Genomic DNA, 21693 nt, shown 5'->3' on the forward strand with positions numbered 1-21693 from the left:
GGATCCATGGCAGCGGTCTTGCTCTGTGCCTGGCTCACGGATCAAACTTTGAATAGACCTGCCAGGTCCCCTGCTCCCACTTTACCCCTACTACAGGTCACCAGGGTCCCCAAGTTCAAAGCTATAGCCTGTTTGGTATGGTCTTCAATTCTACCCATGATTCTGTCCTCCTGGGCATTTCTCACCATCCCAGTCCTGACTGGGATCAACCCTCTCCATTCCACAGGCTTTGCTACATGTTAGAGAGTTTTGTTTTGTTTTGTTTTGTTTTTTGTCCATCGTGGGGCTTGAACTCAGGGTTTGGGCGCTATCCCTCAGCTCTTCAGCTCAAGGCGAGCGCTCTACCACTTGAGCCACAGTGCCACTTCTGGTTTGCTAGTGGTTTACTGGAGATAAGAGTCTCACAGACTTTCCTGCCCCAGCTGGCTTCGAATCTCGATCCTCAGATCTCAGCCTCCTGAGTAGCTAGGATTACAGGCATGAGCCACAGACGCCCAGCTTAAAGCAGGAACTTCCAAGCAACACACTTTGATTAAAAAAAGAAAAAGAAAAAAAAAGACAGTTTTTCTCACAGATCAGATCAAGTTCTCAGTAGAAATGGCTGAAGAAAGGTTGGGTGTGTGTTTCCAAGTTTTTCTCTTTTCATGGCTCTCCTCTAGTCTGTCTCTGAGTCCAAGCATTCTTATGTGACAAACAAAAAGCCTCAGGCTGTAGACCAGGAGCGCTGACAGGCCAGACCTGAGAACTCCTGACAGCTGCGGCACTTTCCCTCAGTTATCTGAGCCCAGACTGAGTGAAAACCATGCCCAGGGCCTTGGGGTTAGTGGGCAGGGAGGTGCCGCTTCTGTCTCCATGCCTGGTTGTTCTGTGCCCAGAATTTGACATTCCCAGTTGGTGCGAAGTTGGGATACAAGAAGGCAAAATTGAGAGCCTTTTGCTTGACTTCCCCCAGGTTCTGGAACTTTCCATCTCCTTTCCCTCAAGATCCATCCCCAGAAGTTTCTGTATAGCCAAACAGACCAGACCCCTCTGCTCCCACACTTCACTTACACTATGTCTTCTTGAGACTCTACTCAAAACGGTATCTCCACCTTCTCCCAGACCTATAGCTCACAGCTCTAATCCTAGCTACTCAAGGGAGGATCACAGTTCAAAGCCAGCCCAGGCAGACAAATCCAAGAGACTCTTATCTCCAATTAACTACTCTGAAAAAGCCAGAAACGTTGCTGTGGCTAAAGTGGTAGAGCACTAGTTTTGTACAAAACAAAAACACTCAGGGACAGGGCTCAGGTTGAGAGTCAAGCCCAAAAGCAAAAACAAAACAATTAACCAGCAAAGGAAAGAAAAAAGAAAGAAAGGAAAGAAAGAAAGGAAAGAAAGAAAGAAAGGAAGGAAGGAAGGAAGGAAGGAAGGAAGGAAGGAAAGAAGCAAGCAAGCAAGCAAGCTAAGGGACAGAACCCTGAGTTCAAACCTTAATACCAGCACCAAAAAAAAAAAAAAAATCCTCTGACATTGATGGTAAATGAATGGCGAAATTGGCCAAAAATAAAAGTCCCATAAATCTGCTATTTTGCTCTAAGCTGTCTGGTATGCGGAGTGCCAGAGTTATTGATAGAAAAGCTTATGGATGGGCTGCGTCTTAAAATCAAAATACATTACCCAAAATCAATGTGCTTGCTGTACACAGTACAGAGAGGACAGGAAAGGTCAGGCAAAACACAAACATCGAAACCCCAACTCTGAGAAGAGTTGAACAGTAAAATAATAACTTTACAAGTGAGCTCGAGAAACAAGAACTCTTTAGTAAAACTGAGACCTGTTAGTAAAGGAATTGTTTGCCAGCAGCTGGACAGGCATTGAGATTATTTGTTAATTGTCTTTGTTTTGTTGTTGTGCTATATAACTGAGGCTTGAACTTCATGCTCTTGCTTGGCTTTTGTGTTCTACCCTTTGTGCCCCATCACCACTTCTAGCTTTTGGCTGGTTCTCTGGAGATAAAAGTCTCAGGGATTTATCTGCCTGGGCTGGCTTCTAACCTCGATCCTCTCTCTGATCTCAGCCTTCGGAGTAGGTAGGATTACTGGTGTGAACTGCCAGCCCCACTGACAGTTACTGAGCAGTAGAAGAATAATTTGGTTTCTAAGAAATCTCATCTTCTGCTGTAAAATGCCCCCCCATCTCTGTCTCTCTCACACACATTTACTGAGGGACAGGTGATCACTAACAGCCCCCACACTTGGGGCTTTGTGCTCTCCCCCATCAGACCCCTGTGTGGAGCTGCACTTGGTAACTCACACCTGTAATCCTGAGATCTGAGGATCAAGTCCTTGACTTGACTTCAATGGGGGTGAGGCTCAAGTAGTAGAGCACCAGCCTTGAGTGAAAGAGCTTCGGACAGTGCCCGGGTTCGGAGTGCCAGATGCTGCCTCTCCTCCGGGTCCTGCGTCAGTATAGCATGATGTAAGTCTGCCCGCTCCCTTCAGCGGCGGAGGACAGCAAGCCAGCCGCAAGTCTTCCATCTGTGGGTGCCCAACCGTGGCTAAGGACACGGGTAACAGGCCGGGAAACGCTGGTCAGTGGCCAGGGAACCACCGCCAGAGCGGCCCCGCGCAGGAAGCCTGGGAGGAGGTCCAGGGAGGAGGGGTCACCCTCGGCCTCCTCTGCCCTGCAGGGGTACCACAGGCAGGGGTGGGAAATGACCCCATAGAGAACCTGACACCTGACACAGACGGGAGGGAGGGAGGGAGGGAGGGAGGAAGAAGGGAGGAAGGAAGGAAGGAAGGAAGGAAGGAAGGAAGGAAGGAAGGAAGGAAGGAAGGAAGGGAGGGAGGGAGGGAGGGAGGGAGGAAGGGAGGAAGGAAGAAGGGAGGAAGGAAGGAAGGGAGGAAGGAAGGGAGGGAGGGAGGGAGGGAGGAAGGGAGGAAGGAAGAAGGGAGGAAGGAAGGAAGGAAGGAAGGAAGGAAGGAAGGAAGGAAGGAAGGAAGGAAGGGAGGAAGGGAGGAAGGGAGGAAGGGAGGGAGGGAGGGAGGGAGGGGGAGAAGAGAGGAGGGGGAAGGAAAATAAGAAGAGGGAGGTGAAGGCGGAGGAGAGGGAAAGGGAGGGGCAAAGGAAGAGGGTAGAGGAGAAAACGGGGAGGGAAGGGGAGAGAAGGGAGGGGATGAGGGGAAGGGGAGGAGAGAGGAGGAGGGTGAAGAGGAAGGGGGGAGCCCCCGATGGCCTCCCCGGAGCGCGTCCCCGTGGCCAGCGGGGCCTTGGGAGCTGCTGATTGGCAAAGCCGGCCGAGCCGAGGCGCCGAGTCCCGGGACCCCACTCCAGCCTCGCGTCAGAGCCGAAGGCTGGGGGTCCCAGGCTAAGGTGTCCCCCCCCGGGGTGGGGGTCCGGGAGGGGGGAGAGCGCGGACCCCGCGAGGCTGCGGGACTCCACTAAAGGACTCCGGCGCTGGGTCTCAACCACACCTCCCTCGTCGGGGGGCGGGGGCGGGGGGCGGCCTGCACCCCTCCAGTGTCCGGGCTCCGATCCGGGGAGTGTCCCGCACGCCTGGGGACTCGGCCCCCGACCCCCGCGCCGCTTGGCCACCTTCGGGGATCCCCCCCCAAAATGGGGAGCACGTCAGAGGAGGGGGCGGTGAGGGGTCGCAACCCCGCCCCGGTCGGGAGGGGGCCCCCGCGCCGCGCCGTGCCCGGCCTCCCCGCCCCCCAGCCCGCCGCCGCGGCCGCACCGCGGGCCCCGCGGGCCGCGCGCCGTGCGCACACTTCCCCGCTCGCCCGGTCGCTCGCTCGCACTGCGGACGCCGCGGACGCCGCCCACCGCCCGCCTCCGCCGCCCCGGGCCCCGCTCCGCGCTCCGCCCCTCTGCCCCGGGCCTACCCCCCCTCCCCTCCCCGGGCCCACCCGCCCTCCACCCAGCCCAGCGCGGCCCAGGCCCCGGCCAGAAAGTGCCACCGCTCCCGGCCCGAGCCGGGGTAAGGAGCTGAGACCGGGGGGGGGGGGGGGGGGGGGAGTGGAAAGGACTAAGGAGGGGGGGCTGACACCCCAAGAGGAAGCCGGGGGGGGCATCCTCCCGCCAAGCAGGGGTGGGGTGGGGGTCAGCTTTTCCAAAGCCCGAGGAATTAGGGGATGGGGAGACCCCTCCGAGCGACCCCCCGCGGAGGGAGGGGGCGGGGAGGCGGGCGGAGGGCGGCGCCACACCGCTGACCACCCCCGCCCCTCCCTCCGCCCTCCCCCTCCCCCTCCCCCGCCCCGCCCCGGCGCTGGGTCCCCCACGCGGCTGCGCTGGGACCGGGACGCCAGGTCTGCGCACCACGGCTGAGCGCCCACTCGCCTTGCGGAGAGAATCCGGCGGAGAAAAGTCCACGGGGGCGGCGCCAACAGGCGAGCACGACGACCCGGAGGACCGGGAGCCGGGCCGGGGCCGCTGTGGGGGGAGGCCGCGGCTCGTCGGCAGCACACACACCCCGAACGGAGCCGCCGCTCCGCGGCTCCCCGGCGCGCGCGCAGCCTCCGTCTCCTCCTTCACCCCGAGATGCTGACGGGTCCCGGCGCGCCCCGGCCTCCGCCCGGTGCCCCGGGGAACGCCTGAACGCCCGGCCCCGCGTGCCGATCCACCCGGCCGAGGGACACCCCCTCCCCCCCCCGCCGATCGCCCGGCCCCGAACCCGGGACCCCGCCGCCGCCGCCGCCGCCTCTCCCTCACCCGGGCACCGCGCCCCGCGCGCCGCCGCCGGAGTCGTGGTGGACCCGGGGCTGCTCGGTGCCTGGCGGGGGCCATGGCCGGCTTCGAGGCGTCCTAGCCCGAGCCGGAGCCGGAGCCGGAGCCGGTCCCGCGGAGCCCGAGCTGCGACCCGCGCCTCCTCCCCGGGCGGGAGATGGACCCGCGGGGCCGGCTGGGCGCCCTGGGATGCCTGCACGCCCTGCTGCTCGTGGTGGCCGACGGTGAGCGCGGGAACTTCGCGGCCCCGGGCCGGGGCCGGGGGCTCCCGGGGTGGGGTGGGGTGCAGCCCCGGCCCCGGAGGGCAGAGCGGAGGATCCACGGCCTCCTGCGCTCCTGGGGTGCAGCCCCGACCCCGGAGGTGGGGGTGGGGGCGGCGCCTCCGCAGTGGGGTTCCAGTGTGGGGTGCCGGTTCCAGGGGGAGCAGGAGTTGTGTAAGCCCCAATCTGCCTCTGGCCGTGGGGACCCTGGGTACGGGGAACGCTGGAGATCCGAGCCCCCGCCCCGCGCCAACCCCAGCCCGGCGGCCGGGGCCCCGCGGCCGCCCCGCGGCTCCGCACTGAACTTTACCGGCGCCTGGGGCCAGCGACGGGCCGGCGGCCAGCGGGGACCCCGCCCGCCCCGGGGGGCTGCCCAGCACCCCCCCCCCCGCACACACGCCCTTATGCTTATGAATGGTCACGCCTCTCCCCTCCCTCCCCGCCTCCCTCCCTCTCGCTCTGCCCTCTCTTGGGTGGCTCTGCCTCTGTCTCTTGTCTGTCTGTCTCTGTCTGTCTCTGTTTCTGTCTGTCTGTCTCTCTCTCCCTCCTTGCCTCGCTCTCGCTCTGCCCGCTCTTGGGTGGCTCTGTCTCCGTCTCTTATCTTTCTATCTCTCTGTCTGTCTGTCTCTCTCTCTCTGTTTCTGTCTCTGTCTCTCCGTCTCTCCCTCCTTGCCTCTCTCGCTCTGCCCTCTCTCGTGTGGCTCTGTCTCTGTCTCTCCCCCCTCTCTGTCTCTCCCTCCCCCTGTCACCCCCCAGCTACCTTCACCGAGGTCCCCAAAGATGTGACGGTGCAGGAAGGCGAGGACATCGAGATGCCGTGCGCCTTCCGGGCCCGGGGCGCCACGTCGTACTCCCTGGAGATCCAGTGGTGGTTCGTGAAGGCGGCGCCCCGGGAGCTGTTGCCCGAGCTGGTCCTGAGCGCGCCCGGCGCCCGGAGCAAGGTAACCGGCCGGCCGGGGCCTGGGCGCCCGGAGCGCGGGGGGGGGGGGGCGGCGGGGATCCGGGCTGGACGCTGGACGCGGGGCGCCCGGAGCCCGGGCTGGAGGCGGGGGGCGCGGCAGGGCTTCGGGGACCCCCGTCCTGCAGCCCAGCCACGGCCCTGTGCCCTCCCGCGGAGCCCTGTGAGCTCTGTGTCGGGCCGGCCGCTGGTGGACAGTCCTCCGCAGTCTCCCACAGCTCCCTCATCCATGCCCTGCCTCTGACATTAAAGAAGCTACCTGCCAGCTCTGGCCTTTGCTCCCAGCTATTCAGGAGGCTGAGAGCTGAGAATCCCGGTTCAAAGCCAGCCAGCCCCACAGGAACGGCTGGGAACAGCCAGCCAGAAGTGGAGCTGGGGCTCCAAATAGAACACCAGCCTTGGGCACCGAAACTCAGGGACAGCTCTCCAGGCCCTGAGGTCAAGCCCCCGGGACGGGCACCAAAAAAAAAAAGAAGAGAAAAAAGGAGGCTATATCATGGAATGTTCCTGCTCTTTGCTGCTTGCTTGCTTGCTAGCTGTGGGCCCTCCCACCAAGCCCTCCCTGCCCTGGGTCACTTTGAGGTTCCCCCCCCTCCCCCCGGGCCCATAGCCAGCCCAGTTAAGCTCTTCTGGGCAGTGCTATAAGCACCAGTACAGAACCATGGTTGGGGGTGGGGAGGACAAAGGTCAGAAGCCATCTCCCCCACCCCCAGTCTGACTACACACACACACACACCCCTATGTTGATCTCTGAGCTCTACCAAAAGTTACTGCTCATAATCTGTATCTCTAGAGACTTAAACCCTCTATCTAGTTTTTTCCAAAGTTGGGGGGCGGGGGGGGGGGGGGGGGGGGGTGGGGGGAAGCGTGCTTTCCTTCTCTATCCAGCCTTCAGTTGTCCACAAGCTAAGGCAAGCAGGTTAAACACCTGCTTTTTAGTTCCTGGGTAGATCACTGGAAATCCTGATATTTTTGTACCCTTCACACCACCACACACCCCAAGGCATTTTTGGATCCCAGCGCTGTCAACAAACCATTACAGACTGAGAGTTCCCCATGCCTGAATGCCACAAGTCTAATTCATATTCTCTCTCTCTCTCCCTCTCCCTCCCTCCCTCTCTCTCCCTTCTCCCTCCTCTCTCCCTCCCTCCCTCTCTGCATTTAGGTAACAAATAAGGATGCAACTAAAATCAGTGTAAGTGTGGAGCGCAGCGTGGGCCGTGGGAGACCCCTCCTGGCTGTGTGGATCCCCACAGTTTCTTTTCCCTTTTAGAAAAAGCCTCTGTCGTGGTGTAGGGGCACAGGCGCCCTCCGCCTGGCCATTCCCCGCTGTCTGACCTCAGCTGGGCTCCATCTGTCACCAAATACATTCGATCTAATCATGAAGAGTTCCAAGCCGCCCCTCCCCTACTATCCCCCCCCCCCATCAGCTTACTGCTCCCTGTTTAAAAAAGAAAAGAAAAAACTATTTTGGAAGTGCTCTGGCCCCAGGGCACCCGCTTCACTCCTTTGGCCTTGGCCTGCGCGATGACACCCCCCCCCAGACAGACTCCACCTTCTTTACTGCATCTGCACCCCCTAGCACATGCACTCCACTTTGGGGGCACTGTCTGCCCCTTTGCTCAGGCATGAATGCCCTGTAGTAGACTCATACAGGGGCACTTGTCCCCCAGTAGCATTGAGCTGGGGTAGAAGCATTCCCTGAAAACTGAAACTGAGGATGCTGTCAGTAGCTCACACCTGTCATCCCAGCTACTCAGGAGGATCATGGTTCAAAGCCAGCTGCCCTGGGTAGGAAAGGTCCAGACTCTTGAATCCCATGAATCACAGAAAAAGCTGGAGGAGGTGCTGTGGCTCAAGTGGTACAGTGGTAGCCTTGAGCACAGAGAGTGTCCAGGACAGCGCCCAGGCCGTGAGTTCAAGACCCAAGACTGGTGATGAAAAGGGAGGGGAGAGGATTGTCAAGCTTTCAGCTGTGGGAGGAGCGAGGGAGCCCATCAGAAACGGCAGGCCTTGGGGCTGGGAAGGTGGCTCAGTGGTAGAGCGCTTGCCTTGCATGCATGAGGCCCTGGGTTCCATTCCTCAGCACCACATAAGCAGAAAAAGCTGGAAGTGGCGCTGTGGCTCAAGTGGTAGAGTACTAGCCTTGAGCTGAAGAGCTGAGGGCCAGTGCCCAGGCCCAGAGTTCAGACCACATGACAGAAAGAAAGAAATGTCAGGCCTTGTAGTGTGAGTCAATGTGACCCTCCCTGGGGGCTTTGCTGTGTCCTTCTGAATGACTCAGCTGGAGTCTGAGGCGGAGAGAGCCTTTGTGTTGGCATTCTAGCAACTGAAACCTGGTAGGATCCTCAGGAGGGGTGTGGCAGCCTCCCTTTCTTTCTGGGAGGGAAGAGCTAGCAGTGAAGAGGGTGGGGGGGCTAGGAGGGCAGATATATTCGTGAAAAGCAGTTTTCCCTCACTTTCCCTCCCCACTCTGACCCCCCCCCCAATTCTAGATTAAAAAGCCTTGAACACCAGGTCCCTATGGCTCACCCCTGTAATCCCAGCTACTGGTGGTTTGAAGCCAGCCCAGGCAGGAAAGTTCATGAGATTCTTACCTTCATTTAACCACCTCACCCCACCCCCAAAAAAAAACCAGAAACGGAGCTGTGGCCCCAGGGGTAGAGCTAGGCTAGCCTTGAGCAAAAGCAGCTCAGGGACAGCGCCCCTGAGCTCCAGCCCAGGGCCAGCAGCACAGGTGCAGGAAGGGTGGATAGTTGAGGGTCCAGAAGGCCTTCCACAAAGGTAAGGGAGAACCGAGGAGGAGGGAGGCTGGCCATTGTGGAGAGGAAGCTGGGAAGATCCTCTGAAACCAGGAGCACTGTAGGGGGGGTTACTGGTGCTAGGAGTCTCATGGACTTTTCCTGCTCAGGCTGGCCTTGAACCGCGATCCTCAGATCTCAGCCTCCTGAGGAGCTAGGATGACAGGCTGGAGTCAGGGGCCCCAGGGTGCAGGGGGGGTTCAGGGAGGTCCCGGGGTGCAGGGGGGGCTGGGGCACGGGTGGGGTGGGCAGAGGGCAGGCTGGACACCACCCCCCCTCTCTCTCTCGCAGACGGTTCGAGTCCAGGGCAACGACATCTCGCACCGGCTGCGCCTGTCGGCCGTGCGCCCGCAGGACGAGGGCGTGTACGAGTGCCGCGTGTCGGACTACAGCGACGCGGACACGCGCGAGCACCAGGCCCGGGCGCTGCTGCGCGTGCTGTCGCGCTTCGCGCCGCCCCACATGCAGGCGGCCGAGGCCGTGTCCCACATACAGAGCAGCGGGCCCCGCCGCCACGGGCCGCCCAGCGCCGTCCACGCCAGCCACGCCGCCAGCCCCGCGGCCCCCGCCACCTCCGAGCCCGGCCGCAGCCAGGACAAGAGCCTGCCGCCTCCGGGGAGCCCCGGTGTCCCCCAGGCCGCAGCCTCCACCACCCACACAGCCACCTCCACTACGACCGTGGCTGCAGCTGCGGCTGCTTCCTCATCAGCATCCCCATCACCTGGCCAGGCAGTCCTCCGGCGACAGAGACATGGCTCTGGTAAGGGATGGTGGCCCGGCCGCGGCGGCGGCAGGGATATTGGGATTGGGGGACGAGATCCAATCTGGCCATCTGGCAGTATGGTGTTGGGGATGCCTGGAATACCGGTTTTTCAGCTGCTGTGCCTGTGTGCTCAGGGGTCTTAAGGTCGGTTCTTGGCGCTTGTACCCTGCGGAGGCTGGGGTCTGGCTGGCATGCAAGTTTGGGTTTGGAGTGTTGGAAACGGGTTGTGGCTTGCTTCTGATCCCTAAGACTGGAGAGGGGACATTCTCCAAGTGGTATTCTAGCACCAGGGTGAGAGGAAGAAGAGATGGAGAGAATGCATGTGTCGCTAAGCCAGTTGGCTGCACAGAATGGAACGTTCTAGATGATGTGGAGACTGCCTGGTTGTGTATTCTCTGTCCTCTTTGCCTGCGTGCAGAATGGTCCCAGGGGACTGCTATGGGCCTGGTATAAATGGTTGCTCTGGTTCTTCTCCCGCCCTGGACGGACCCTACCCATTGGCAGTCCTGAGCACCAGTGGTTCACACCTGTAATCCCAGCCACTCAGGAGGCTCATGGATCGAAGCCAGCCTGGGCAGGAAAGTCCATGAGGCTCTTATCTCCAGTGGTCTACCAAAAAGCCTGACATTCAGGAGCTGTGACTCAAGTAGTAGAGCGCCAGCCTTGATCAAAAAAGCTAAGGGACAGAGGCCTGGTGGGAAGGAAGCAAGGAAGGAAGGAAGGAAGGGAGGGAGGGAGGGAGGGAGGGAGGGAGAGAGGGAGGGAGGAAGCAAGCGAGGAAGGAAGGAAAGAAGGGAGGGAGGGAGGGAGGGAGGGAGGGAAGGAGGGAGGGAAGGGACAGCAGGGACCATGTGCCTGAGGCTGTCAGCCAGGACAGGATGGTTCTGGTGACTCTCAGCCGCTTCTCCGTGCGCCCTTCCTTCCTCCCCACTCCGCAGCAGGCCTCAGGGGTGGGCTTCCCTCAGTGCTGAGAGTCTGATCTCCAGCCAGGTCGCTGGCTGCGTGTGCTCAGCCTTCCAAGGATGCCAAACCCCACCGGGGTCCCAGTGCTGGAAAGCAGGCTGGGATGGCCCCTGGATGCATTCCCCAGCTGGGCTGTGGCCCTGGTCCTGTCACCAAGACAGTATTCCCAGTGTGGCCACCTGCTGCCCACCCGGGCCACGGGCTCTTCCCCTCCCCTGCTGAACTGACACCGCAGACTTCATGTCGCCACCTTACCCCGTCTCCCCGCCGCTCCCGCAGCCCTGGCACTGTTGTGAGCTCCAGTCCCTGTGAGTCATTTCTCATAGTAGGTGCCACCTCTGTCTCAGGCTTGATCTGGTGGACCTGTCTTGTTTTGGAGGTCATGGGGCTTGAACTTGGGGCCTGGACACTGTTTCTGAGCTTTTTTTGCTCAAGGCTAGAGCTCTACCCCTTGGAGCCCCAAGGTCTCTTAGTGAATTGGGTGATAAGCATCTCACAGACTTTACTGTTCCCAAAGGCTTTGAACCATAATCCTCAGATCTCAGCCCCCTGAGTACCAGAGATCACAAGCTCCAGCCACCAGTGTCCCGCTAACCTTGTCTTTATCTGCGGGAAAACCTCAGGACATTTCCCCAGCCCATGGAAATGGACACTTTAAGCTAACACTAACTTCTGTGAAAAACCCAAATGTCCATGAGTCAACACATGGTTTTTTTTTTTAATTTCTCGTTTGCATCCAATCCTGCCTGAGTAGAAAAGTGGGGTCCATGAAGTTATTCAGGGACCCAGGCTGACAGGGATTCTAGTAGCTTCCATAAGTGGCCCCTAGAGTCCTTCTGGGGGCAGTGACATAATAACAAAATAAAGAAGAGGCTGGCACAATGTATGAATCACTTCCTTTCCTAAAGATGCATCTTTCTTGGGAAACTGAAGACAAATAAAGTCACTCCAACCATTTTGTCATACATCTGTCAGAGAAAAGCTGATGGCAAAAATGACAAAGGTGGAGAGAAAATGTGGTAGCTCACACCTCTAATCCCAGCCACTGGAGAGGGGAAGAGCTAGGGGATGGCCGCCTGAGGCTAGCCACAGGCCAAAGTGAAAGACCTGATCTAGAAAATAACCTAAAGTAAAAAGAGCCAAAGCTGGGGTTCAAGTAGTAGAGCACCTGTCAACAAATACCAGGCTCTGAGTTCAAATCCCAGTACCCATTTAAAAAAAAGAAAAAAGCAAACAGGTGCGGAAAAGATGACTTCTAAAGCCAGATATCCATCATCCTAGCTATTCAGGAGGCTGAGATTCGTCATTTGAAGCCAGCCTAAGGAAGGAAAGTCTGGGAGACTCTTATCTCCAATGCACTAGCCTGGAACACAAAAGTTCAGGGACAGCACCCAGGCTCTGAGTTCAAATCCTAAGAGCTGCTCTCAACCCCTAGACTAGGCCAGGCCAGTACCTGACCCGACGCAGAGGTCAGGGTCTTTGGGAGAGGTACTCGTTGTCTTGGCAACTGCTTCCCAGAATCCTCTCTACCGTGGAAGGGGCGTAGGAATCTCTGTGGGGGTTCTTCACCACCTTCAGGCAGGTGTTTATTGACTTATACAGTGATTGGGCTAATGAATTAATGCTGGTCAGGGAGAAGGCCTTTCTACCCTATCTCCTTTGGGCCTCAGTAAACTCGTATCCTGCCCTGATGTCCCCAGAGCCTGAACAGAAGGACAAAGCAGGAAACAGAGGTCATCATGCTAGGAGTTCACACCTGTAATCCCAGGTACTCAGAGGTCTGAAATCTGAGGTTACCATGAGAAAGAAGCCAGCCTCGCCAGGAAAGTCTGTGAGACTGATCTCCAGGACACCAACTAAAAGCCAGAAGTGGAGCTGTGGCTCAAATGATAGAGCACCAGCCTTGAGTGAAAAAGCTCAGAGACAGACATCTGAATTCAACCCCCAGTTCCAGTACGTGTGCACACACACACAGACACAAATACCAAGTAGAGTCATCAGCATGGAGTCAGCGTGCATTTGATTAAGGAAGGGCCGTAGGAAAGAGATCTGTACAGATGACATTGATTGGGCCACACGCCGGCAGGAGCTCATTCCTTCGGAAATCTCCATCTCCTTCTGACCAGAGTCAGCGACTTTGCCTGTGTTTGCACGGCAGCGGGGTCTCCGGTCACTGCGCTGCCCAGAGGGACTTGAATAAGACAGTTTGGATTCTCAACCATTTAGTTTCCAGAGCAGTGGCTCCGTATCCTTACAGATATGGAGTCTTGCCAGGCACCAGTGGCTCACTCCTGTAGTCCTAGCTACTCGGGAGGCTGAGATCTGAAGATGGCGATTCAAAGCCAACTTGGGCAGGAAAGTCTGTGAGACTCTTTTCTCCAATAAACCACCACAAAACCGGAAGTGAGGCTGTGACTGAAAGTGGTAGAGCACTAGTCTTGAGTAACAGGGCTCAGAGACACGCCCAGGCCCTGAGTTCAAGCCCCATGACTGACAAAAAAGGAAGAAAGAAAAACAAGTTAGACTCCTCCTAGTCTGCTGGAGCAATGCGGCTGGAATGGGCTGTGAGACACTCTGGATCTTTCAGATTAGTGACTTCCCCAGACCACTGGTCCTCATTGTCCCTGTTAACCAGTTGCTTCTAGAAGGAGTTTAGGTCTCTGGTTTGCTAAAGGAGTTACTAGGTAAGGGCAGGAAAATTTATACTCAAAATCTATATGCAAAAGGCTCATTCCTTTCGCATCTCATTTATCAAAGGATGTTTTTGGTATTTGTGCTTAAAAATACTCATAGGCCAAGCACTGGTGTCTCATGCCTGGAATCCCAACTACTAAAGAGACTAAAAGATGAGGATTGCAGTTCAAACCCAGCTCAGCCCCATCTACCTCCCCCCCAAAAAACCCATCTGTATGAATCTTATCCCCAATTAACCAGCAAAAACCTGGAAGTGGAGGTATGGCTCAGGTGGTAGAGCACCAGCCTTGAGCACACCAAAGCTAAGGGACAATACATGAAAGATGTGAGTGCCAACCTCAGGCCAGGCACACAAATTAAATAAAGCTGGGTCTCCCTGGCAGCCCCGAGCTAGCACGGGACACTGCCTGGATTTTGCCACATTCCGTAAAATGTGGCTCTTCACTAATCTGAACAGTGACCCCATTTTGTCATAAACACATTAGGTTTCTGGTTCCAGACCCAGAGATGGGGTGGGGAGGGAGGTGGGGGAGAATGAATAATGCCTGACAGACAGACACAGGAGAGGCGCCACAGTGGGGTTGAACATGGCTGAAGAAGACAGTCTGGAATCTGGAAAGCTAGTGTGCGGGGGTGAGAGGTCCGGACCGCTGTGTGAATCTCAGGATCAGATTGTGATGTGTGAACTTCTAATTAGCCTCAGGACTCGGAGTCCTAGGAGAGGTGTCCTGGCCCTTTCAGGATGCTGATTGGCTGTGGCAGTTTGCTCTCTGGTGCCCACAAAGAAGACTCCTGGCTTTCCATATTTCAATTAATAATGAGAAGACAGCCAAGGCCATGGATGGGCAGGGCGCCGTCACAGGGAGAGGAAGTATCCTTGAATGTTGCCACGGTAACCGTAAACCCTGACCAATGGGGGCCACAGACACAGTGAAGCTGTTCACTGCGTCTCAGCTTATGGCCCAGGTGGATGACAGGGCTGACAGAAACGGTGGCAGTGTGGCCCTAGAAACCCAGTGGCACAGAATGAGTCTCTTACTATAGACAGCAAAGTCAGAGGCCCTGGATCAAAAGCACTTACAGTCCAGCACTGGTGACTCATGCCTGTCATCCTAGCTACTTGGGAGGCTAAAATCTGAGGATGGAGATTTGAAGCTAGCCTGGGTAGGAAAGTCCATGAGACTCTTATCTCTAGCTGGAAGTGGAGCTGTGGCTCAAGTGGCAGAGCATTAGCCTTGAGCATAAAATCTCAAGGACAGCGCCCAGGCCCTAAGTTCAAGCCCAGGACTGGTACCAAAAAAAAAAAAAAAGTCAACTTAAATAAACAATCTCTTGTTCCCTGAAGCTCTGTTGTGACCTGAGGTTCATCTTCAAGGAGAAAACAAACAGGTATCACCTGGTGTGTCACACCTATAATCCCAGCTCCATAGGAGACTGAAATCTGGAGGATCAAGATAGCCAGCATGGACAGGAAAGTACCCAAGACTCTTATCTGCAATGAACCAGCAAAAAGCTGGGCGTTAGAGATGTGGCTCAAGTGGTAAAGCACCAGTGGTGGTGGGGGGGAACTAAGGGACAGCACTCAGGCCTTGAGTTCAAGTCCCTGTGCTGACACAAAAAAGAAGGAAGGAAGGAAGAGAGAAGGAGGGAGGGAGGAAATCTGGCAAAAGAGTGTCCCAGAGAAGAGAGAATGTGGCTTTAGAGAAGGGGGAAATTAAGGAGTTCGTAGGGAGTAGAGATTATCAGCTACAAGTCAGGTCTCCCTGGAGCCCGGCCTTCAACTTACATGAGCGGGACTCAGATGACAGGGGCGTGTGGCCTGTGGCTCATCCAGAGCAGGCCTTCTGTGGATAGCCTGCGGAGATACCTGGGAAGGTGTCCGTGACGGGTGTCAATCCTGGGAGCCCTGAATAACCAAATGGAATGGTTTTGGTCCATTGTTGCATGAGCAGTGGCTGTCCTGTACAGCCATTTTCTCTCAGCACCCGTGAATCCCAAAATAGACCCTCAGATAGCTGATCTGCAGTGCAGTGCACTGCAATACCATACTTGCTTTTCTTTTGCTTTTGGTTTGTTTGTTTGGGGTGCCAGTACCAGGACTTGAATTCAGAACCTGTGCATTCTCCTTTAGCTTTTTCACTCAAGGTTGGTACTCTACCACTTGGGCCAAGCCTTCATTTATAGCTTTTTGCTAGTTTATTAGAGGTAAGAGTCTTAGGAACTTTCCTTCCAGGGTTAGCTTTGAACCATGATCCTCAGATCTTAGCCTGAGTAGCCAGGATGACAGGCATGAGCTACCAGTGCCGCCTTTGCCTTGTCTTCTCTGGGGCCACAGGAAAGTTTCAGCTCTTATTCCAAACTCTATAACTGCTTACTCCTACCTGTTTATGATGAATGCTGACATACGTTTGTCCCCTTAGGGAGAGAGATGCTTCAAGGAAAAATCAATGCACCTCTCAAGCTGGAACATTCCAGAAAGATGTGTGCTCTGTTGGCCTCCTCCAGGCAAGGGTTTAGTTCCAGCCAGTTTGGACTGGCTAATGTAGGTTCTCATGTAATACAGTTTCTTTATGGAGTTTCTTTGGGTCTTAACTCAAAAATAAGACTCCAGCCAGACACTGGTGGCTCACACCTACCATCTCAGCTACTCAGGAGGCTGAGGTCTGAGGCTCTTAGTTCAAAGCCAGCCTGGGCTGAAAAATCCCTGTGAGACTCTTATGTCCGATGAACCACCAGAAAACCAGAAGTAGAGCTGTGGCTCAAAGTGACTAGCCTTGAGCAATAAAAGCCCAGGGACAGTGCCCAGGTCCTGAGTTCAAGACCCATGACCAACAACAACATCAATAACAGTATGACTCCACACTAACCATTTCAGAAACTTTATTCCACCCCCACAACCCCTCTGATTCATCTTCTTGCCCATGCTCAAAGGTCCAGGGATTTCCTGGGGAAAGACTGCTTAGCAATGAAACATTTAGTCATTGAAGCATTTTAAAACATCCAGCATGCCAGGTGTCAGTGCTCATGGCTGTAATCATAGCTACTGAGGAGGCTGAGATCTGAGCATAGTAGTTTGAAGCCAGCCCTGGTAGATAAACCCAAGAGACTCTTGTCTCCAATTAACCAACCACAAAGCCACAAATGGAGGTGCAACTCAAGTAGTAGAGCACCAGCCTTGTGCAAAAAAGCTAAGGACAGCAAGCCAGGCCCTGAATTCAAGCCCCAGGACTGGAATAAAATAAAATAAAGACTCTCCAAGGCTGATCTGCATTGCTCAGGGGACAGAAAGCCCCTTCCCCTGCTGAGCCCAGGCCCGTCATCTGTCTGCAGTCCACAGGAGGACGGTTTGCTCTAAGCCAGGGAAATGTCTATCCCTGTAAAGCGACTTTTATTTGTGATCGATTCTCCTCTAAATGCCGCTGAAGGCACAGAGGAAGGCTCTTTCGTATATCTGGATCTTTTTGGTTTTTTGTTTTGCTGTTTGCCAAGCACAGCTGCTAATGACAGTATGCGTCTTGCATAGCTGGGATTGCAGGTGCACACAACCATGTCCAGCATAAGATAGGGTCTCGCTTGAGATTAAATTTCTCTGTTTTAGTGATAGCAGCATTTTTTTGGACCATATTTAATTTTGGGCTCATAGCAACCTGCAAAACAATACATTTATATGGTCCAGTAGAACGCCAATGGCAGAACTATTGTAAGGATTAAATGGGATAAAGTTGATGAAGATATGAATATAATATTGCCAGGGGTAGATACTAGTTTCTTCTTTTTCCTTTAGGAGTCAAACTGATTTTGTTTTATTATAGTTTAAGCTAGGGTCTTGCTAACGTTCAGCCCAGGCTGGCCTCAAATGTCAATCCTCATGCTCACTGACTCCTGGGGACAGCAGGAGCCTCCATACTTGGTCAGATCAAAAGGACTCTTCACTTGTTGGGTTTGTTTTGTGCTGGTACTAGTAGGGCTTGAACTCCAGACCTGGATGGTGTCTTTTGGCTTTTTTGCTCAAGGCTGGTGCTCTACCACTTGAGCCACAGCTCCACTTTCAGATTTTTTTGTAGTTAATTGAAGATAGTCTCTCAGATTTTGCTGCCCAGACAGACTGGCTTCAAGCCACGATCCTCCAGATCTCAGCCTCCTCAGTAGCTAGGATGACAGGTAGGAGCCACCAGCGCCTAGCTAGCTAGCTTTTTCTTTTCTTTTTTAACTGAGAAAGTCTTGCTGGGCATGGTAGATCATATCTGTAATATCAGCATTTGGGAGGCTATGGATAACCTAGCAACACCCTGTCAATCACTCAATCAAACATAATGAATGAATGAATCCTTCAGACTCAGTGTGCAGGTGTCGCTAGCATGCTCCAACCTATCTTCATGTCTCCAACCTGTCTTTATCTCCTCCCTCCCCCCAGGCTTAGAGTACTTGCCTAGCATGCATGAAGCCCTGGGTTCGATTCCTCAGTACCACATAAGTAGAAAAGGCCATACGTGGTGCTGTGGTTCAAGAGGTAGAGTGCTAGCCTTGAGCAAAAAGAAACTCAGGGACAGTGCCCAGGCCCTGAGTTCAAGCCCCAGGACTGGAGAAAACAGGCGGGGCAGATAGCTGGGTGCCAGTGGTTCACGCCTGTAATCCTAGCTACTCAGGAAGCAGAGATCTGGAGGATCTGGGTTCAAAGCCAGCCCAGGCAGGAAAGTCCATGAGACATTTTTCTTCCCTGAACCAACAAAAAGCCAGAAGCTGTGGCTTAAATAGGCGAGTACCAGCCTTGAGTGAAAAGGTCAAGTAGAATGTGAGGCCCTGAGTTCAAGCCCCAGTACCAGCATTAAATAAGTAAATGTGTAAGTAACTAAGGAGCACCAGCACGTAATTAGGTGAATGAGCGTATGAATGAATGAATGAGGAGCATAGAGAAAATCAGCTCCTGTCCAATTCTTTCCACAGAGCGAAGGTTTCCCAGCCCCAGACGTCTGACACATACTCTTTTTCTTTTTTCTTTCTTTTCTCTCTCCGTCCTTCTTTCTCTCCTCCCCCCCCCCCCCCCCCATCTCTATGCTGGGCCTGGGCTCTGCCCTTTAGCTTTTTCTCTTAAGGGTAGGTTCTACCACTTGAGCCATACCTCTGCTTCCAGCTTTTGGAGATAAACGTCTCTTGCTTGGGCTAGCTTTGAACCATGATCCTCAGCTCTCAGCCTCCTCCTGAGCAGCTAGAAGGACAAGCATCAAGTATGAGCCACCAGCACCCAGCTTTTTCTTTTTTTAAAAATTTAAAACGTAAAAAAAAAGATCTCTTGTTTATTTTTTTCCATATTTATTTACTTATATTTTAAGTAAGTGCAATGCATCTTGGTCAATGTCGCCCCTTCCATCATTGTCCCCCCCTCCCCATCCCATCCCTACATTGTTCCATTTTTACCGAATATACGTTGAAGGTAAGGACCGTATCCCCTCACCCTCCCTCCATCCCCCCCCCAATCCCTGCAGGGGGATCTGTATCTGCTTCCTGTTATTCATTTTGTTAAAATAGTTCCTTTGTCATTCGGAGGAGTTACACCCTTACACTCTGAAATTTCTCTTATTTTTTTTTTGGGGGGGGGGGGTTTGGTCGTGGGGCTTGAACTCTGGGCCTGGGCGCTGTCCCTCAGCTCTTCAGCTCAAGGCTAGCGCTCTACCACTTGAACCACAGCATCACTTCCACATCTTTACACTTTCTCTGAGTTTCTTGATTAAGTGCTGGTGCTTAGTAGCAATTGCTAGGCCAAAAAAAATTTTAAAAGAAATAAATAAAATAAAAAAAGAACAAGCAGCAGCAGAGCTGGTGAACCAGTGGGTCACACCTGTCATCCTAGCTGCTCAGAAGGCTGAGATCTGAGGATGGAGGTTCAAAGCCAGCCTGGGCAGGAAAGTCGGTGAGACTCATCTCCAATGAGCCCCTCCAGAAACCCGGCAGTGGAGCTGTGGCTCAAAGTGGTAGAGTGCTATCCTTGAGCAAAAGAGCTCATGGACAGCGCCCAGGCCCTGGGTTGAAATCCCGGGATGAACACAAACACTATAAGTGAAAAGGACACCCTGTCAATACATACGCGGAGGTCCAGAGGCCTGGGGAAGTCCGCTTGCGCCTGGCAAGTTTTGGTGAATCCAGAATTAATCCTGTCTGTGTGTTTTCTGTCCCCAGCAGGCAGTGGCCCTGCGGAGGTCCAGAGGCCTGGGGAAGTCCGCTTGCGCCTGGCAAGTTTTGGTCAATCCAGAATTAATCCTGTCTGTGTGTTTTCTGTCCCCAGCAGGCAGTGGCCCGCACCATACCGCAGACCCGCGCCTGGCCCTGGCCCTGCTAGCCCTGCTGAGCCTTCTGTGGGGCCCCTGAGGGCCCGGGCGTGACCCGTGCCGGCCCTGCGCAGCCGAGCCACCAGGGGGACCCCGAAGGACTGGAAGACGCATGAAGAAATCCAAGCAGGAAACAGAGGAATCCTATTTTATTTTGAGGGGAGGGGAAATCCCACCACTTCTGAATACCTACCATAATGAATCTAGTTTTCAACTAAGATGAAATGAGACCATGCAATCATGCATGAGCTCAGTAATTTCTCTACTGCACTGTCTCTTTTTTTATTCTTTTATTTATTATTATTTTTTTAATAGCCAGTGCTGGGGCTTGAACTCAGGGCCTGGGTGCTGTCCCTTTTTTTTTTTTTTTTCCCACTCAAGGCTATCACTCTCTACCACTTGAGCCACACCTCCACTTCTGGCTCTTTGCTGGCTCATTGGAGAGAATTGTTTCACACACTTTCCTACCCAGGCTGGCTTTGAACCTCAATCCTTAGTAGGCTTAATCCAGAGTAGCTAGAGCCACCAGTTACCCAGCCCAATATCTTTTTTTTTTCTTTTCTTTTCTATAGTTTCCCTCCAGATTTTCATTTTTGCACGAACTGTGGTGGAGGTAAACTTTAGGATAATACATACAAATGTTGGAGTTACCATCTTTCAGATAAAGCAAAATATTTTTAGTAGATTCTTATGTTTAGAATTTTTTTAATTTACTATTTTCTTTGGGGGAAGGCCCTTTTTTAATTATTAAATTATTTCATTGGAGACATTTTGATTAAAAAAGACATCATAATTAAGATTCACTGTCAATAATATTTATTTTTCAATAAAGATTAAAACAAGGTCAGACCCTTGTTTATAAATTGTATTGTATATTGCTGAATAACAGTTGAATAAATAAAGAGAACTTTGAAATAACCTTTTGAGCTCCATACATTCACTCACCAGCATAGCTTTCCTGTTCTGGATGCCAGCTGCACTTTTGTAGAACTTGAACTCAAGGCCTGGGCACTGGCCTTTAGCTTTTTTGCACGAGACTGGTACTCTATCATTGGAGCCACACCTCCACTTCCAGCTTTTTGGTGGTTCATTGGAGGTAATAGTCTCATGGACTTTCCTGGCTGGGGAGGCTTTGAACCTTGGCCTCTGATCTCAGCCTCTTGAGTAGCTAGGATGACAGGTGTGAGCCAGCTTTGGACTCAATTTTTTTTTTCAAAGTAACTGTATATTTTTGTTTTTATTAACAACAACAAAATACCTTTATAATTTCACATCCCATTGCATTTAAAAACACATACATTACAAAATAATTTTGCAAATTCAACACACAAGTATTTTAATGATATCTAACATGCTATTCATCTAATTTTAGCCCTGTTGAAAGTATTCAAGAATGTTTTTAAACATTCTTGTAAATTTGGCCAAAACAAAACCATACATTTTATAATCTTCTATTTACATCTGAAATATCCTTAAATGTTACACAAACATTCACTCCGACCATTTGGACACAAATCTTTTATTCTCGCCTGTAAGAGGAATTGGTTTGCTGGACAACTTTGAAGGATGTTTATACAAGTGAGCCCTGTAAGGGACGAGGGCGCCCCCTCATGGTTGTGGACAGGATATGCACCCAAGATCTGTGCCAGCGTCTCTGGGTTCCTGCTTAAGGCTGACAAAGCCTTCCTTGATCATCTGGTTCCAGTTTAATCACAGAATGGTGTTAGACTCCAAAATAGACTACACCATGGCCCTTAGTTTTGGTTTTTATACCAACACTGAGGCTTGACTCGGCCTCACACTCTTAGCTTTTTTACTCAAGACTGGCACTCAACCACTTGAACCACACCTCCTCTTCCAGCATTTTGCTGCTTAATTGGAGATAAGAGTTGCACAGACATTCCTGCCTGGGCTGAATTTGAACCACAATCCTCAGATCTCAGTCTCCTGGGTAGCAAGGATTACAGGCATGAGTCATGGCACCCTGCTGGCCCCTGGTTTTTAGGCCTGTACTGTCGATAACTGGCTAAACTCTGACTGCTTGAAATCCCTACACAACTTGGTCTTATCTTCACTGCTTTAGTATTTAATTGACTGGATATATTTGGACAACCCCATCGACCCAGACAATGCCTCTCCTTCCTGGCCTCCAGGGTGATGCTAATGTCCTGGGATATTTCAGGAAAGAAAAACCTCAAGACTTCTTTCTGGTGAATACATGAGC

At 53.6% G+C, this 21693-nt stretch overlaps 1 protein-coding gene across 3 annotated transcripts; it reads left to right on the plus strand.

Annotated features, from left to right (window-relative positions):
* The first annotated feature begins 3890 nt into the window (after nt 1-3890).
* Vstm2b (V-set and transmembrane domain containing 2B) lies at nt 3891-20326 on the plus strand. 3 transcript variants are annotated; one of them, XM_069999033.1, is made up of 6 exons: nt 3891-3961; nt 4290-4931; nt 5724-5908; nt 7091-7120; nt 9018-9486; nt 19427-20326. In XM_069999033.1, the coding sequence occupies exons 2-6, from the start codon at nt 4865-4867 to the stop codon at nt 19507-19509; spliced, it is 834 nt and encodes a 277-aa protein (XP_069855134.1). In that variant the 5' UTR covers nt 3891-3961; nt 4290-4864; the 3' UTR covers nt 19510-20326. The 3 variants fall into 3 exon arrangements, with proteins under 3 accessions (XP_069855134.1, XP_069855135.1, XP_069855136.1); XM_069999034.1 differs by having other exon boundaries at nt 19430-20326; XM_069999035.1 differs by lacking the exon at nt 4290-4931 and having other exon boundaries at nt 3898-3961; nt 19427-20324.
* Nucleotides 20327-21693: the final 1367 nt, after the last annotated feature.

Source organism: Dipodomys merriami, unplaced genomic scaffold (genome assembly GCF_024711535.1).
Source record: "Dipodomys merriami isolate MVZ:Mamm:240054 unplaced genomic scaffold, mDipMer1.0.p SCAF_52, whole genome shotgun sequence".
NCBI classification, from domain to species: Eukaryota; Metazoa; Chordata; class Mammalia; order Rodentia; family Heteromyidae; genus Dipodomys; species Dipodomys merriami.

Bases quoted from the DNA above. Each gene is read 5' to 3' on its own strand.
- Vstm2b (XM_069999033.1), top strand. From the start codon at position 4,865: ATGGACCCGCGGGGCCGGCTGGGCGCCCTGGGATGCCTGCACGCCCTG. The intron at 4,932-5,723 runs GTGAGCGCGGGA...GTCACCCCCCAG, and splicing joins GCTGCTCGTGGTGGCCGACG to CTACCTTCACCGAGGTCCCC. The intron at 7,121-9,017 runs GTAAGTGTGGAG...TCTCTCTCGCAG, and splicing joins AGGATGCAACTAAAATCAGT to ACGGTTCGAGTCCAGGGCAA.